We start from the raw sequence: 15799 nt of genomic DNA on the forward strand, positions 1-15799 counted from the left end.
GCCGTCCACGACGATTTCATGTGTCTTTGCAGAACAGGGTCATTGAAGATGGTTTATTAAATAGAGACAATTCCCCTCAGGTTCCCTCCAACCACAGCAGCACCTCACCCAACCGCCCCCTCACCCCCGTGCTGACAGCAGTGGAGGAGCGAGGAGCGCCTTCTTTTCATGTGGAGAAGGAGAGCGGGATTGGGAGGGAGAGCCAGGCAGGAGGCTGGGCTCCATATTATACACATAGATCCATTATATATCCATCTCTATCGCATTCTGAGGGCTCCTGGCTTACCAAAGCTAAAGCAGCGTCCTCATTCTCTCACTCCTCCCTTATTGGAGAAAAAACAGTAACCGTACACATGCAGTACACATACACACACACACACACACACACCACTACAGGTGCATCTACCATGACCTACATCAGCTGAACACGTAACAGCTCGCAACGACATCCACTCTGGTGCAAACATGAATAATTCACTAGAACACAATCATGCAACAAAAAAAAAAAAAAGGCAACAAAAAAAATCTGTGGATAGAAAAACATGATATTTTACAGTCTATTCATTCCCGCCCAACAATGATGTGAACCACATTCCTCACACCTACAGCTTTGTGAAAATGATACAGCATGTTCTGATATGTACTGCATCAGCAACAAGAGGCAGCCATGAAGCACTCTGTTCTTCCATGAAGAATGGCCATTTTCTGATTCATGGCAGGGGTAAAGACAATGGACAGCAGCGTCTTGCCCACGGTGGAGACGGTGGTAATGGGCGACACGGGGAAGGTGAGAGACGCAGAACCCTGGGAAAGCAGACGCCTGTTTCTTTGCTAAATGCCACGCGCGATTATAAATGAGAGCGCTCGCGACGGCGATGTTTCTAATGGAGCGTGACTAGCATGGAAAAAGGATGCTGCCGTCGCCACAACCTCGCGGGGTGCCGAGGAGTGGCCGGGCTCGGTAAAGCGGAGTAAGGGCGCCACCCGGTGTTTGTGTGCGGGAGAACATGCTGGAAAATACATTGGTTTGCCTCGCACAAACACACACGGTGCACATACCAATTACTTTAGCACACGCAGACATTTTCTGCACGCTGGCTGCATGCTAAGCAGGGCCATCACAGAGAAATATGCCAAAGTCCTTCACTTAAGAGAAGTGAAGGACGTATTTGGTCATAGCACAATGAAATACTGAATGGAATCATTTTAATAGAACTGCATATTGACTCATTACAAAAGGGCAATAAATAATTTGATAGGAAAGCAGTGCCCCAGCTCTGACGCAGGAACAGCACATCTCCATGTGAAAAATGATTGCATTGGGTTGCTTTTATGTACCATTTTATATTTGCCTACAAGGCCATAACAGCACTGAATACTGAAGATGGCAATAGACTGCATTTGTGCTTTGTCTAGATTCTTCTATTCATGCACCACAATGTCATAAGATTTTTGTGTGCTTATATCACATATTGCTTTGTGCTTATATTGATAGAAAGGTCATTTTCCATCAGCCTATTTGACAATACAGCATGAATGATCATTTACTTCCTAAATAAATCAATGATAACTGTTATTAATTCATAGTATGAACTACTCAAAGTACAAAAAATGGTCATTTAAGAAATTAATTACTTTTTAGCTCCGATGGAATCCCAGATGTGCAACAAAGGAATCTGTTCTTCAGTTCTATAACAAAATGTTTCAGACTCACAATATGTATGGATTTGGTTTTAATGATCATTAGGAAAATAGAGAGATACTTATAAAATTGACAGCTTTAAGCCTCTTAGTGTTAAAAGTGCATTATGCAAGTGGACATACATATACATACTTTAATACACACACAACACAAGACATGCACGTGACACACAACCACCTTAAACTATCACTGATGCTGTACTAGCTAGTAGCAAAAAACCTCAAAACAACAGAGAAACATACAGGTATCCCATGCAATTACCTTCAAGCACTAAAATGCTATATAAATAATAACAGTAAGAATCAAGCAGCCCTTTAAAAATTCTACTGAATGCATTCAACTGGGAGTGGTTTTAGTCACATTTATTATATGACATTTTATGACATTTTATTATATTATTTATACTATATTTTTAGTGACGCTAATCTCATAATGAAACATACAGTATGAATAAAATGAAATTGTACAATTTGCTCAAACCATGAATAACAGTAAAAGGAAACGCACCACAGCAGTCAGACTCTATGACCCCCCACACAGCATTGTCTCAATCTATGGTTATTTCAAAATGGACACAAAATCAGACAGACAAAATCATTCAACAGGACTGTCCTGCTGGCTGTGCATTGCAATAGTGACTGAAATTGTGAGAAGGCAGTAACCAACAATAATAATTTAGCACAACCTGTTAAGGCCAAACCAGGTAACAAAACAATACACAACCTTATCACAACCTAGTTAGCAGTTGGTTTTTAATTGACCTCCAAGCATTGATAGTACAGGTGCCAATATAGCATCACTGTCAACATTACCTTTTCCATGTTAAAACAAGAACAAATATTTCCATATTACTCCAAATTAAAACAGAACCCTTTCTGAGGTAATATATTTTCCATATTAAGGTCACTGAAATCACCCTGAAAGAATGGAGCAGTAAATGCCAGGAATGTCACATGCCATTTTGTCTAGGCATCACTCAGTTGTCTGAACAGTACATCCTCTTTATGTATGCCAGTACAATGTTACAAAAATAAAATTACAACATGGAGCAGTGTGATGTGCCCTTTGACTGGACTCTATCCAGTATAATTACATCCCATAATAACATGCTAGTCCATACATTATTATGCTACAAGTTATGGACATATAGCAGATTATTATTACACAGGACAAAACAATGTTATTTCAACCAACAGAAGACAATATTGTTGATAAAGATGCATATTGTTACAAATAAAACTTCCTGATATATCATTCCTCAATACATTGAAATTTAGACTGCAGCTTTAGTTCTCAGGGATAGTAATGGGGGTATATTATATCATGAATAATGAATTAACCACATAAGTTGCATTGCGATTTTAATAAATTTAAACAATATACTCAACAATAATTCAAGGACAAAAAAAGTTATCCATGGACCAACAATTTATATACCAAATATTATTTCCTTTACAGATTTAGAAATTTAGATTTAAGAGCAGAATTCCTAAGTGAGAGTTTAAATGGCTATATTTCCATTAAACCCAAATTTCCATATTCACACTTAGTGAATATGCAATGCGAAAAAATTCTGCAATCAAAAATCCACCTCTTTGGAGAACAAATTTGCACTTTAATATCCATCAACAATGGGCCAACGCACTCAATAAGCTCCTGTCAGAAGCAGTACCATGACAGCTACACAGATACAGTATATTATCCAGAGCCAATACAGTTAATCTTAAAGTCTTGGAAAAATATACTGTTGTCATGTTACCAAGCTTTTTAATTGTGAAAGGTTGCACGACACTACTGAACACATTTTTATAAAGTTATTAAAATCATGATACAGCATATCTGAAGTGCTGACAAGAGTGTTACCTCCAATTAAGCATAATGGGCTTGCCAGTACTTTTCATTTTAATTACTTCCCTTTGTCAAGACTGAATCAGACAGCATATTGCATTTTTTTTTTGTACTATAGAAGCATTTAATGAACACTGCAACCACCCCAAAGTCAAGGACACTAATGGAAATGCCACGCTGTAGGACATTACCTGCATATAATATCATTTTAAACATATTTACTTTCATTTCAATATTTCAACAGGCCAAAAAGCTTATCCGTGTACACATCTTCAGCATCTCCTCCTGGGATTACCAGCCACCCACACACAGACGTTTCACACGAGTATGTTTCTTCTGAAGGACATTTTTAAGGAGAAGCAACATTTACGCTTGACAATTACCATCATTTCTGAGCTCTTTGCCGAAGTTCACCTCCGCTCTCCAACGGAAACGCAGCCCAGCAGACTCAACGTTGTGTGCTGGCCCCGCTATCACCATGACAACAATTACTAGCGCCTAAAGCAGAAGAAGGACGACAGCTTAGCGCCTCTTCCTCCAGCCCAGCAGCGGGCCTAAGTCATTCCCTCTGGTTTTTGGGGTAGGTGACATTTAGCCGGGGTTTGTGAGAAATAGCCCAAATGATTCCGACATCCCACGCTTTTCTGCACGTGGCAAAGCGATGCTGGAACCGGGAGTTACACACACGGCCTGGTTCATCTGGGGGAGATGCCATGCTCCTCAGTCCCAGTTCTCCCAGTCTTCATCATCCAGCTGAAAGAACAAACGGCAGAACAAGAGTTCAGTTCAAAACCTGGTTCCACACATGCAAGGAAGCCAAAAGCTGCACACACAATTGCTGAACTGCCACAGGGGGAAAAAACACAGGGATAACAAATGATCCAATTGCCTTCCGAAGCACAAAGCAGGCAGTCACTGTCGTGTGAAAGACACAGCCCTGAACTAGGGCTGCCTGTAATATATTCTGCACTTAGTTTCCTGTGTCACTGTGCAGACACCCGGGTCATGGTTGGATACTGCTGCTGTTGACCTCGACAAGCCTCTACACAGGGATCTAGAAAAGGCAGGGTGTTGCAGCACCTCTGTCTCAAGAATTCTCACAAATGAATTTTTGCTAAGAGTGGAGGTTTAATTAAGTACAATCCTGACAGTCGAGATGGCACAGCAATCCTGTAGGAGAAAGGCTTCGCCGTGTCAGGAACTCACCTCTCCATCCGTGTTCATCGCCAGCGCTAATTTAACCTCCTCTTCGGTCATGTCCAGGTCGAAGTCCTTCTCCCAGTCCTCGCTGACATCTGTACTCCAGCCTTTAGCAAGAGACACGGACAGGTCAGATGGGCACACTCAAAGCGTAGGCACAAAGTGCTTTTGCAATATGGAACTAGGAAGAGAGCGCCGTGAATCACTGCATGTAAACTATTGTCTTGAGTGTACAGTTTACATTGAATGTGCAAGGTCTAGCGTAAATTGTATGAAAACACACAAGTAGACCGCTGAGATGAACTGTCATTTCCTCGAGAAAATTACTTCACCCGAATGGCTTCCGTAAACAGACTTTGTACAAAAGTGTGCAAGTATTGCATCATGTGAGGAAATAAATTCTAGCACGACTTCTCCCACATTCAGAAGCTCCACAAGGTTTTGATAACAATAATAATGAGCACAAATTATTTGGATCTTGACTTTGGCAATTTGCTGAGAATGTGGAAAGATGCAATTTGTGAAAATGCACCCTCTCTGCCTGCAGGAATGGGGAATAACCGTAGCTCCTGTAGCTGATAGCATTGCTGCTGCTACGGTACACAATCTGCCTGTCTGTGGCACAGGACACTGACCTTCCTTGTCGCTGATAGAGGGGCTGGACTTCCCGCTGTCAGAGTGGAGCTCATAAACCCTCAGGTCATGTGACCCGTCCCCTCTCAGAGTCTCTGCGGTCTTGGTAGCGGGTTCCAGCTCGACCTCAGCGTAGCTGGACTCCCCCGTCGCAGCGACCCGGCCCGTCCCCAGCAGCGAGGGGCCCCGGTCCGGTCCGGGGTCCTCAGCGCTGGCCTCTGTGAGCCTCAGGGCCAGCTCCTCGTCAGCGCCAACCTGCTCCAGCCCAAGCGTCTCGGACCCGGTCAGGGGCCCAGCGTCCGGCGGTCCGGCGGGCAGGGTCAGAACCGGCGGGGCGGGGGAAGCGCAGAGCGAAGTGAAGCAGGACTCCTCCTGGGACTTCAGGTGCGAGCGAGATGTGAACGTGGCCACCATGAACTCATCTGAGGGAGGGAGAAGAACAGCAGCCTTGAGTATAACGAACACAAGTACATGTAAAACTTCCAGGGATAAGGAACGGAACATTCATCATCGTCGTCCTGTTTGTAATCTCGGACAGCAGGGACTTCAACAGCACATTTCATGCACTATGCACTATACTTCACTGGGCTGTATTCTTACATATTACCTATTTGTGCAGATAGACATTTATAGCAGCAATTACATTATAGTACCTCCCCTCAAATGTACAATGGCAGACAGGCGTAACATTACAAGCCCAGCTCCTTCAGCCCAATCCTGTACTTACAGGTGTCATTTTGTGTGGTGTATAACGGCATTTAATTTGCTGCTGTCTTTCCCCCCACAGCTGCCGAGGTGACAGCGGGCCTCTGGGGGATGTAGGCGTACCTTCCTCTTCCTCCCAGTCCAGCCCCTCTGAGTCAGTGCTTTTCTCCGCTCTCCGTTTCAGCGCCAGTCTCCTCTCCTCCTCCTGCGGGTCAGAGAAAACCTCGTTCAGTCCTGCGCGCAGCATCTACAGCTGCCCCTGCAAGGCAGCACAAACCTGCTGGAGAGCTGCAGCCTTGTTAAAGAGCAGGATCTGCTGTCCCGTCACCCAACGTCCAGCTTTCTCACTCACTTTTTACATTTTTGATGAACTACTAATTTTTTTATCTGCCCATTCATTTTTTCACTAATGTTTAATACTCAACTGTTTAAATACATTTTGTAAATTTTAAGTATCATTATTAAATGTACAATTATTCTAAAATAGAACAGCAGTATTAAAAGCACTGCAATGATAATTCAATAGTCTGACTGAAGAGGGTTTCTTTCAAAACTTACAAAGCCCCTCAAACTGACCACTAGATGGTGCAAGAAACACAGAAGAATTGAAAGTACCTGGCAAGACTTAAAATTCACCAGTACACTGTGAAATCTTGAGGTCCAACATAAACATCCAAACACCATACAGCACTCATTATTTACCTGATCCAGCTGAAAGACTCTGTAAAAGTACCGTTGCCAGAATTCAGAGTGAGAAACTGCTACAGGGACCTGCATTACACAAAGTCATGTGGATTATCTATTTTCAGTGTTTTAACAAACCAAGATGAACAAAGTACAGAGGACACAAATATTGAAAATAATTGAGGTACAGATTTTTATTTTTTACACACAACTATGGCAGCTCTTTAAATATGGACATGTGGCTAAGAATGAAAAAGCATCTCTGTATGTATGGAATAAGTAGGTTAGACATGCACCTTCCCAAGACATTATACTTAATAAAACCTGCTTGTATATAATATAATATAATATAAAATATAGCAGTGAAATAAATTAGAAAATGCAAGGAGGAGCTCACCATTTTGGTGTAGAGGGCACGTATAGAGGGGCTGCTGACCAATAGTTCAGAGATCTCCCCTTTCTTCTCCTCCAGACTGAAGCTGCAAAACCAGGCCTCAAACTGCTCTGGAGGACCTGATGAGCACATACACAACCACACAACCGTGAATGCATGCGGCAAAAGTGAAAGGAAACATTACATACAGTCATTTGGCAGATGCTCTTATCCAGAACAATGTACAATAAAGTGTACATCATAACCAGGGACAAGTACGCTGAAAACCCAAGAGGGAAGTACAGTTCCAAGTGCCAGAGTGATCGCCCTTGTAAATGAATCAGCTAAATTGACCAAGAAGTAGCAACACCACAGTTTTGGTAACTAGAACACTAACGATAGCAAAATAGTAAAATAATGACACGGGTGATCTATGCACTGCTACAGCAGTCGTGCTGCAGTCGTGTTATTCAAGTATTGCCTTAAAAAATACAATAGTCAGCCTTTAACCTTACCTTGACCAATTCAATGTGATATCAGTTTTGTAATCTGACTGGTGTAAGATTTACAGTAAAAAGGCATGTTAATACAAGAACTGAATATATACAGTAGGAATGGACAGCATCGCAATAATGAGATTCTGGGATCTAATTGTATGTGTAGCAGTCAAAATAATGATTAGCTGACTACTTCTTGCGAAGAGCAATAAAGGAGACGATTATGAAAAGGAGCACGGCTTGGTGACGAATACTGGCCAACAGAAAGAAGCACTTACCATCCGGTTCACTGCAGTAAGTGGCAGGGTCAGCTTGCAGGCTGTAGAGACGGGCCTACATAGATAAAAAGTAGTAAAGTGACTATTTCACTTGAAGTAAGTTATGTACAAATCAACACAATTTACATGAAAAACCAATAGCAACCACTGAACTATGGTCTACTATTGTACGAGACACATATTCTTTACACAACAACACGTATCACTTAGATATGCAATGTTTAGACAGGTATAATTCTAACTGAATTATTTGGCTACAATCCATAGACAGCTAATGGGCCAAGAGCTGATGACAAATGATGATAATTGCATGGGCATAATTTAAAAGAGGAGGAAAATAATGACATAAAAAAAATGTGTTGCTAAACAAATTATATTGTTTGCAACTGTAAAGCGAGACTTACTTTGACGCTGTCATACACCTCAGTGGTCCCCGCTGGGGTTGCCACCAGTGTAATGACATTACAGTCGATGGTTTTGTCTGGTGGGGGGACCAAGGTGTCTGTTATCACCCCCAAAATATTGGAAAGACTTTTCTTCACTTTATCTGTTGCCTCTGAGGATCTTTCCACCTGTAGAAATGAAAGGAGGGGTGGAGGGAAGAGGGCACATAATAGGTTACTGTGGGCTTCACTGTATACAAAAATACGCATTGCCATTTGCCCATCATATGTTTCTAATTCTTTGGTAAAATCACAAACCTGAATTTGGCCTTGGTAAGCATATGGTTTGCCCTATGCCTGTTTTTTTGTTTTTTCTCAGCCTCAGAATGGCTTCCTTGACTTTCATTGGCATGACTCTCATGTTGACAAACACTAACACACCTGACTAATCGGAAACACCAGTGAAGCTTTTTGACCCAAATATTATGGTACCCTGAAATGAGAGGACCATGTAAAAGAAGTGCTATAATGTCAACATGGTTATACCAAATGTATAAATAGATTAAGGCTAGACATCTGGACTATAACCAAGTGTGAATTGTTTGATTACAAATCTAAAATTGTGCAGTACAGAGCCAAATTACAAAACGTCTTTGTCCCAAGACTTATGGAGCTCACTGTATATGAAAATGTAATTCCTGATTACGGTTTGTATTAATTAAACAAACTAAATTAACTCAAAGGGATTTTTCTATTGAACTCTGCGTATCATATTTCAGATAGCAACACATGTTGTTAATTTCAGCATGTGCCAGACCCAATAATATAAAAACTTTTTTTAAATGTAGGTAGTATGTGTGAACCTGTACATACATTTGTCTTGTGGTGTCAGAGAGCACATTTAACAGCACAGTCATCCCATTGACACTTCAATGCTATACTTCAAATCAATACTGCGGATTTGAGCCACTTACTGCTAGCCTGCCCCTCACAGCGGTGGCTGTGGCAGCGATGCTGCATGCCGTGTCCTGTTGCACTACGCTGGAGAACTCGGTCAGGTCACGTTTTATAAACTCATAAGCTTCTGCCGACTAGGACATAAAGGTGAGATTACATTAAAAATAAACCTATTACAGAGACATTCCATATACTCATGTTGCATTCACTTCAAAAACCATTGAGGAACACAATCAATCAGTAGACCTTACTTTAAGAGAAAGAACTGAATTTAAAAAAGACATCCGATTGAAGGACGCGTTTATTCTATTTTTATTTATTTACTTATTCTCTGCGTTTGATTTATATTCATGCTCCTAAATAAGGAAAAGTTGTACAAACTCCTAAAAAAGAATCTATTAATGTTACTGTCACTGATTGCTGAAGCAGACCTTTAATGTTTCTTAAACATCAACTCCAGCTAAAAATAAATGGCGGGGTATTTTCAAGGTATTACTTTTATCAAGAATAACCCATTGCAATTATTTTGCTTCAATTTCGCATACGGCAAGCTACTGGGAAACATATATATACAGTAATCAGATCACGCTACTGCAGCTTCTCTGCTAATGTCAACAAAGCCTACCTTATCTTTGACAGCCTGGAAACTTTGCTGCAACCAGCCCCCCCACCAACCTTCGTCGCTAAAAACGACAAGGAATAGATGTGTTGCAATTAGTGTCAAGTGATCGCATTAAATTGATGGAAATAAATGCAAGATAGCTAACGTTTCATAGAAAGGATCCACAGCAGCGAAATATTGGCAGTATAAGGATTGTAATTCCCAAATTATTTACTTGCTCGCCAGCAAGTGCATTCATCAGTCACAATTGCAAAGTGCATAAAACACTTTCTCTCATAATCCAGGCATGCTAGCTAAATTAAATATCCTACCTAGCCATTTTATTTATCCGTATAGCCTAGCTAGTATAGTGAAATCAGCAGCTGAAACAGCAATGATGACTTTTCTTGGACCCTTTCAAATAACACGGAGTTATTAGGATTTCTAAATTAGCCAGCCATGGGTAACTTAGTCATTTCGCAGTACATGCATTTCAAGATGAATTCCCTGTATGTATTATTCTTATGTAATTTAGCGAATGATGCAGTAGTTGCCTAGCTAGCTAGCTTACTAGCAGCACAGCAAATACAAGCAGCTTTCGGTATTGGTTCGTGGTTGTTCTAGTTGGCTAGCTAGCTAACTAGCGAACGTTAAGCTCGTTATCTAACTGAAACTGGCTAAAGTAATTTTTGCAAACGCGCACTTATTTATGATGCATTCTGTGCTTTCAGTTAAGACTAAAGCTTTAGCGAAGAACGGCTTCATCACTTGCGTGAACAAGCCAAATGACAAAGATAAGGCAAATTAGCACTTCAAGACTACTACCGGTTTCCAAAGCATAGCTAACATTAGGCTCACCCTTCAGCCATCTTCACTGCATGACATCATCGTCAACACAACACTGAACTCTGACCCCATCGTCAGAACAAACTCGAATGAAAGAAGTCTAGTCTCTACAGACGTCGCTGTCGTTAAAAACATAAAACATTTATCACAGACTATTACTCTGCAGTGTGTTGCGGATGGAGGTAGATGTACTAAATATAAAGTATTTGGAGGTAGATATACCAAATACAAAGTATCCATTCCTGCTGAGTACAGAAAGCATTGGCTGTGAGTCTAGCCTAAGTGTAAAACATTAGGTTGATTAGGTGGCCAGAATGAGGCGGTTTTGAGGGAATTTTACCAGGACATTGAAGGCCCCATTCTCTTTAAAAGGGCAATAGGATCTTTAATTGCCTCAGTGAGTCCAGTGAGCCATCTCCTCCAAAAGACAGCACCTTCTACAGTGTAGTGTGCATTGGATTTACACTCAGTGAGCACTTTATTAGGTATTTATTACTTATTTTTTTAGACTTATACTGCTGTAGCCTATCCACTTAGAGTTATGATGCGTTGTGTGTTTAGAGATACTCTTCTGCACACTACTGTTGTAATGTGTGGTTATTTGCATCACTGTCACCTTCCTGTCAGCTTTGACCAGTCTTCCCATTCTCCTCTGATGTCTCTCGTTATCAATGTGTTTGGACAGAGAATAGTGTGTTTGTGAAAGTCCCAGGAGATCAGCAGTTTCTGAGATACTCAATCCACTCTGTCTGCTACCAACAATCATTCCACGGTCACTTAGATCATATTTTCTCCCCATTCTGATGGTTGATGTGTACATTAACTGAAGCTACTGACCCGTATCTACATGATTGTATGCTGCCACACAATTGGCTGATTAGATAATCGCATGAATAAGTAGGTGAAATAAAGTATGTTCCTAGTAAAGTGCTCGGTGAGTGTATATCTTTCTATAGTCTAGCAAACACGACTTGCTGGTTTAAACCAAATCTCTCAATATGTTGCCACTAATTTATTTATTTTCATTGACCCTTATTTAACCAGTGATTGAGAACAAATTCTCATTTACAACACTTAACTAACTAACTTAAATAATTTGTCTGTTACCCCTGAATTGCTTGTGGGGGGCTGGAATTTCTGTGAAACATTGGCTATTTATGAAAAGTGCTATAAAAGTTAAACAGAGTTGGGTTGAATTTCTACTATGTCTATTGGGATGAGCACTGCTTTTTGCCCCCAATACATCATGCAACAGCAACTTTTTTCCCAGGAGGTCTCTCTTCAAGGCACTCAAGCCCGACCCTGTTTAGGTGCATTCGTTTGACATGTGGGTACAGGGTGGCATAGTTGCTGGGATAAATAGTATATAGGATACAGGTGCTGTTACTATTTTTATAATTCACAGCCAGATTTCATGTTGATATTTCAAAATGACCTCATTTACAGAGAGATTCCTATGGTAACCACTTTCCCATATTGTTTTCACTATATATATATGTATATATTTTTTTTACTTAAAAGTGTTAGTGTTAGTCATAACCATATCCCTGACAACTTAGTTATGAAGTAGTACTCCATTGAGTCCATGCATGGATTAGCACCTTTAATACATTTATTAGCGTTTGTGCCCACTAAAATTATATTGTCGAAAGTTAACTGGTTCTTTGGCCATTGCCTCCAGGTAGGAGAATAATAATATATCAGACAAGGTACCCACAAGGTGAGCTACAGACTTGTGTTGCAATTGAATAACGATTTAATAATACTCATGTTATACCTGAAACTGTGGTATAATAAAGCATGCTATAAGGTGTTTGTTTTTACTCATTTTATCCAACACATTTAGGCCTACTTGGTAAAATAGAAAATAGAAACAGATGTATCACAGTAAAATGCCTTCTTTGGTATCCATTTTTCTTATCAACCACCATTTTGCTCACTCAGTGCAGCACAGGCTTACAGCACATATTATCTTTTTTATGAAATTTGTAATATGAGCTAGGCTGCAAACACAGAAGGTGCAATTGCAGAATATTAAAAGATGGGCACTTATATATGCATCATTTTACTCTTGCACCATTTCTTTGTCTTAGTATTCCATCTGTGCTCATCAGAGAGTGCTCTTCATCTGATTGTACTGTTATATGGTGAGGCAAACAAAGAACCATTAATGAAATGAAACCATGGAGAAGGCTGATGACATCATCATAGGCTGTGTGTGTGTGTGTGTGTGTGTGTGTGTGTGTGCCCGTGCATGCATGTGTGCATAGCGTGTGCGTGTGTGTGGGCTTATGCATGTATTTCGATGGCCCAGCTGTGTCTGCTTATTAGTGTGGGTAGGGAAAAGAATCACAGAGCTGAAGCAAAAAAAGAAGGATGTGTACATATGCCCGTCAATATGTCTCCCCCGCCAAACCTCCCAATCTCTCTAATTGGGCCATCAGTTTCCTAATTAACTCTGTCTATCTATCCTCTACCAGGCTGTGGGTCGGAAACAGTCATCTTTTGATTTGCATTTCCTATCCATCTGCCATCCGCGATATCCCCTCTGTTTTTATATTAAGATGATGGTTTCAATTTCATATTGTAGCATGTATTTTTCTTCAATGTATACCATTAACATTATTGATATTATGTCACTGCTTTCATGCTCTGTACTGCTCCCTCGCAGTAACACACTTTAGCCTACAGAAATGGATCCCACCTTTTGAGTCTGGTTTTTGGTTTGAGTTAAATGCATTACCACACATCAATTACGCATTTCATACGCATTCATTTTTAACATTGTTAGCAAACAGATAGCAAGTAGGTGATAATGATCTTCTTATTTTAGACCGTGACATTATTTACAAATAATAGTTTTTTATGTATAGCTTACTTATCAAAATGATAAATCTTTCCAATATTATGATCTGAAATTTGTAATAAATGTAAGTACTGTAAATGAGTTAATAATGAGAGTTGTGTTTGAAACCTTTACTTGTTAACATACACCTTATTAGCGCTTGGAACCTCGCCACGTATTTACCTCATTGGTGTTTGGAAGCTTTAGCAGTTAATAGTCATTTTAGTAGTGCTTGGAAACTCCATTTGATATTTAGAATAAAAAATATTTTAACTGCCCAAAACTTACGGTGATAAAGGGGTGCAAACGATACAAATCAAACGTGGCACAACTTTTAATACTCAATTTATATCACAATTTATCAAATAAATAGTCAACACTCCAAGTGGCATGTGTGTGAGTGTGTGTGTGTCCAGTGTGCAACACACACCCATGCTGCCATTTCACCAAGGGTTTGTACCATCTGCTGCCAGGCAGGAAACAGCAGCTTTGCATTAGTCAATGTTCCCAATTACCCTGCATTACAGAAAGGACAGCAGACCCCCCCACCCAATTCCCACTAATCCCCACAATGTGTTCTGCTTTCCGTTCCCACCTGTGCAAAAGCAAGAGGTGGAGGGAGACAACGTCAGGGGACCCTGGGACTAGGGGACACCAGGGCTCCAGGCAGTCCTCATGTTGGGAGCCTCCTGAGGCCTTCCAGCTGCACCCCACCCCCCCACCCTCTGGCCAATGCACAGCTGATGCCCCAGTCCGCCAGCCCAGACAAAGAGGAGGACCCTTACAATGTCAATGCGCTCTCGTAAATTAGAGCTAACTGCCTTTGTGGTGGCGAGTGTCAGGCCTTTGGTCTTGCGGTACGGATACCATGATGAAATGGATTTTGAATGGCTGGGCTTGTATCAGGAAGCAGGAGAGCTGAGCGGGCCCATTGTGTCTTGAGGATAGCCCTTTTAGTGTGATCAGGTTCTTGAGAGACAGTGAAAGGATCTGAAGGAGGAAAAAGACAGAGGACCCAAATGCTCATTGAAAAAGAGACGTCCTTTATGTTTCTCTGTTGTGCTTTGGAAAGCTAATTTAAAAAATCCGTCATGGGAGATTTCGCATATGCCTTCCTTTATTTATATAACTAGAAGAAGTGTTCCCTTGGTAAAGTCCAAATCCAGTTTTGTCAAACAACAAAAGAAGAATGTTTAAGAAGAGTGATAGAGTAAAATACTGTAGTTATTTAAGCACTGAGTCAAGACTATGAGGACAGCATTAGAGCAGCAAGGTGATTTCACTGAAAATATATGAAATAATATTGTTGTTTAAAACCAGCTGACTGTATCTTTAGCTAAGGTAGTTTGGCTGGAATTGATGGAGAAAGAGAACATGTATCTCTTCTTTTGTCATTAAATGTATCATTAAATGTAACGATTGGACTATTTGTTTGTGATAAACTAACAATAATATGTTTAAGGGTTGACTTTCCAACCTAGATTCGGCAAAGTATGTGTCATTGAGATATATGGTCCATACCTAGCCTGATTTCCACTAAACCCTTGGTTACATACTCTTGCTTAGACTGGGCATTGTTGTTGAATCTGCTGAAACAATGGCAAAAGAGCAGGACCCTCGACAGCTGGTTAGCAACAGACACAGGCGTCTCTGTCGTGTCTCTCCAGGGATTTCACTCCATGAATCTTCTCTCAATGAGCTGCCTTCAATATCACCCCCTAGCTGAAAACAGGGGGAGACCCTTGCCAATATCAGTACAAGCCTGTACCAGACTCTGATTCACTTTTATATGATTTTCCTCTCAAAGGTCAAATGGTCCAAAATTGCTTGAATGATAACTACTGTATATTTAAGACAACATGTACTTATACTTGGTTGAAGAAATGTTGCCATTCATAGCAATTATTTAATTAATTGAAGGAAAGAAATCACAAGTAGTTTTATATAATAATAGGATTTTAATCTTTTGAAAAAGGATGTACAAAAACATAGAACAATCTCTTTGTCGGGTTTTCAGTAGCATAGTTCATGAGACAGATTAGTAAAAGATATTTTCTTCTCTGTTTCAACAAAAACTTCAACTGAGATACAAATACAAAACAACAGACTGGATAGTGCCTAAGGGCATATTAAGAAAATTTAAAATGTAAACAAATACATGTGTACAAAAATAGCATCAGCAAAAAAGCAATAAACATTTTCAATCTATGGTGTTGGTGCTTTCTTACACTGTCTGTACAAGGCATT

At 40.5% G+C, this 15799-nt stretch overlaps 1 protein-coding gene across 3 annotated transcripts; it reads right to left on the reverse strand.

Annotated features, from left to right (window-relative positions):
- Window positions 1–1718: 1718 nt before the first annotated feature.
- On the reverse strand, window positions 1719–10786 carry LOC133136906 (BSD domain-containing protein 1-like). 3 transcript variants are annotated; one of them, XM_061254778.1, is made up of 11 exons: window positions 10720–10786; window positions 9886–9943; window positions 9278–9394; window positions 8325–8492; window positions 7921–7975; window positions 7170–7285; window positions 6791–6859; window positions 6212–6293; window positions 5386–5805; window positions 4757–4857; window positions 1719–4303 (listed from the first exon to the last, which is right to left on the reverse strand). In XM_061254778.1, exons 1-11 carry the CDS (start codon window positions 10728–10730, stop codon window positions 4271–4273), a joined length of 1230 nt encoding a protein of 409 aa, XP_061110762.1. In that variant the 5' UTR covers window positions 10731–10786; the 3' UTR covers window positions 1719–4270. The 3 variants fall into 3 exon arrangements, with proteins under 3 accessions (XP_061110762.1, XP_061110761.1, XP_061110763.1); XM_061254777.1 differs by lacking the exon at window positions 10720–10786 and adding an exon at window positions 10565–10641; XM_061254779.1 differs by lacking the exon at window positions 10720–10786 and adding an exon at window positions 10194–10547.
- Between the last annotated feature and the right edge of the window lie 5013 nt (window positions 10787–15799).

This window comes from Conger conger, chromosome 9, assembly GCF_963514075.1.
Source record: "Conger conger chromosome 9, fConCon1.1, whole genome shotgun sequence".
NCBI classification, from domain to species: Eukaryota; Metazoa; Chordata; class Actinopteri; order Anguilliformes; family Congridae; genus Conger; species Conger conger.

Bases quoted from the DNA above. Each gene is read 5' to 3' on its own strand.
- LOC133136906 (XM_061254777.1), bottom strand. From the start codon at position 10,626: ATGAAGCCGTTCTTCGCTAAAGCTTTAGTCTTAACTGAAAGCACAGAA. The intron at 9,944-10,564 runs GTGCGCGTTTGC...TGTCGTTTTTAG, and splicing joins ACAGAATGCATCATAAATAA to CGACGAAGGTTGGTGGGGGG. The intron at 4,858-5,385 runs GTCAGTGTCCTG...CTCTTGCTAAAG, and splicing joins CTCTATCAGCGACAAGGAAG to GCTGGAGTACAGATGTCAGC.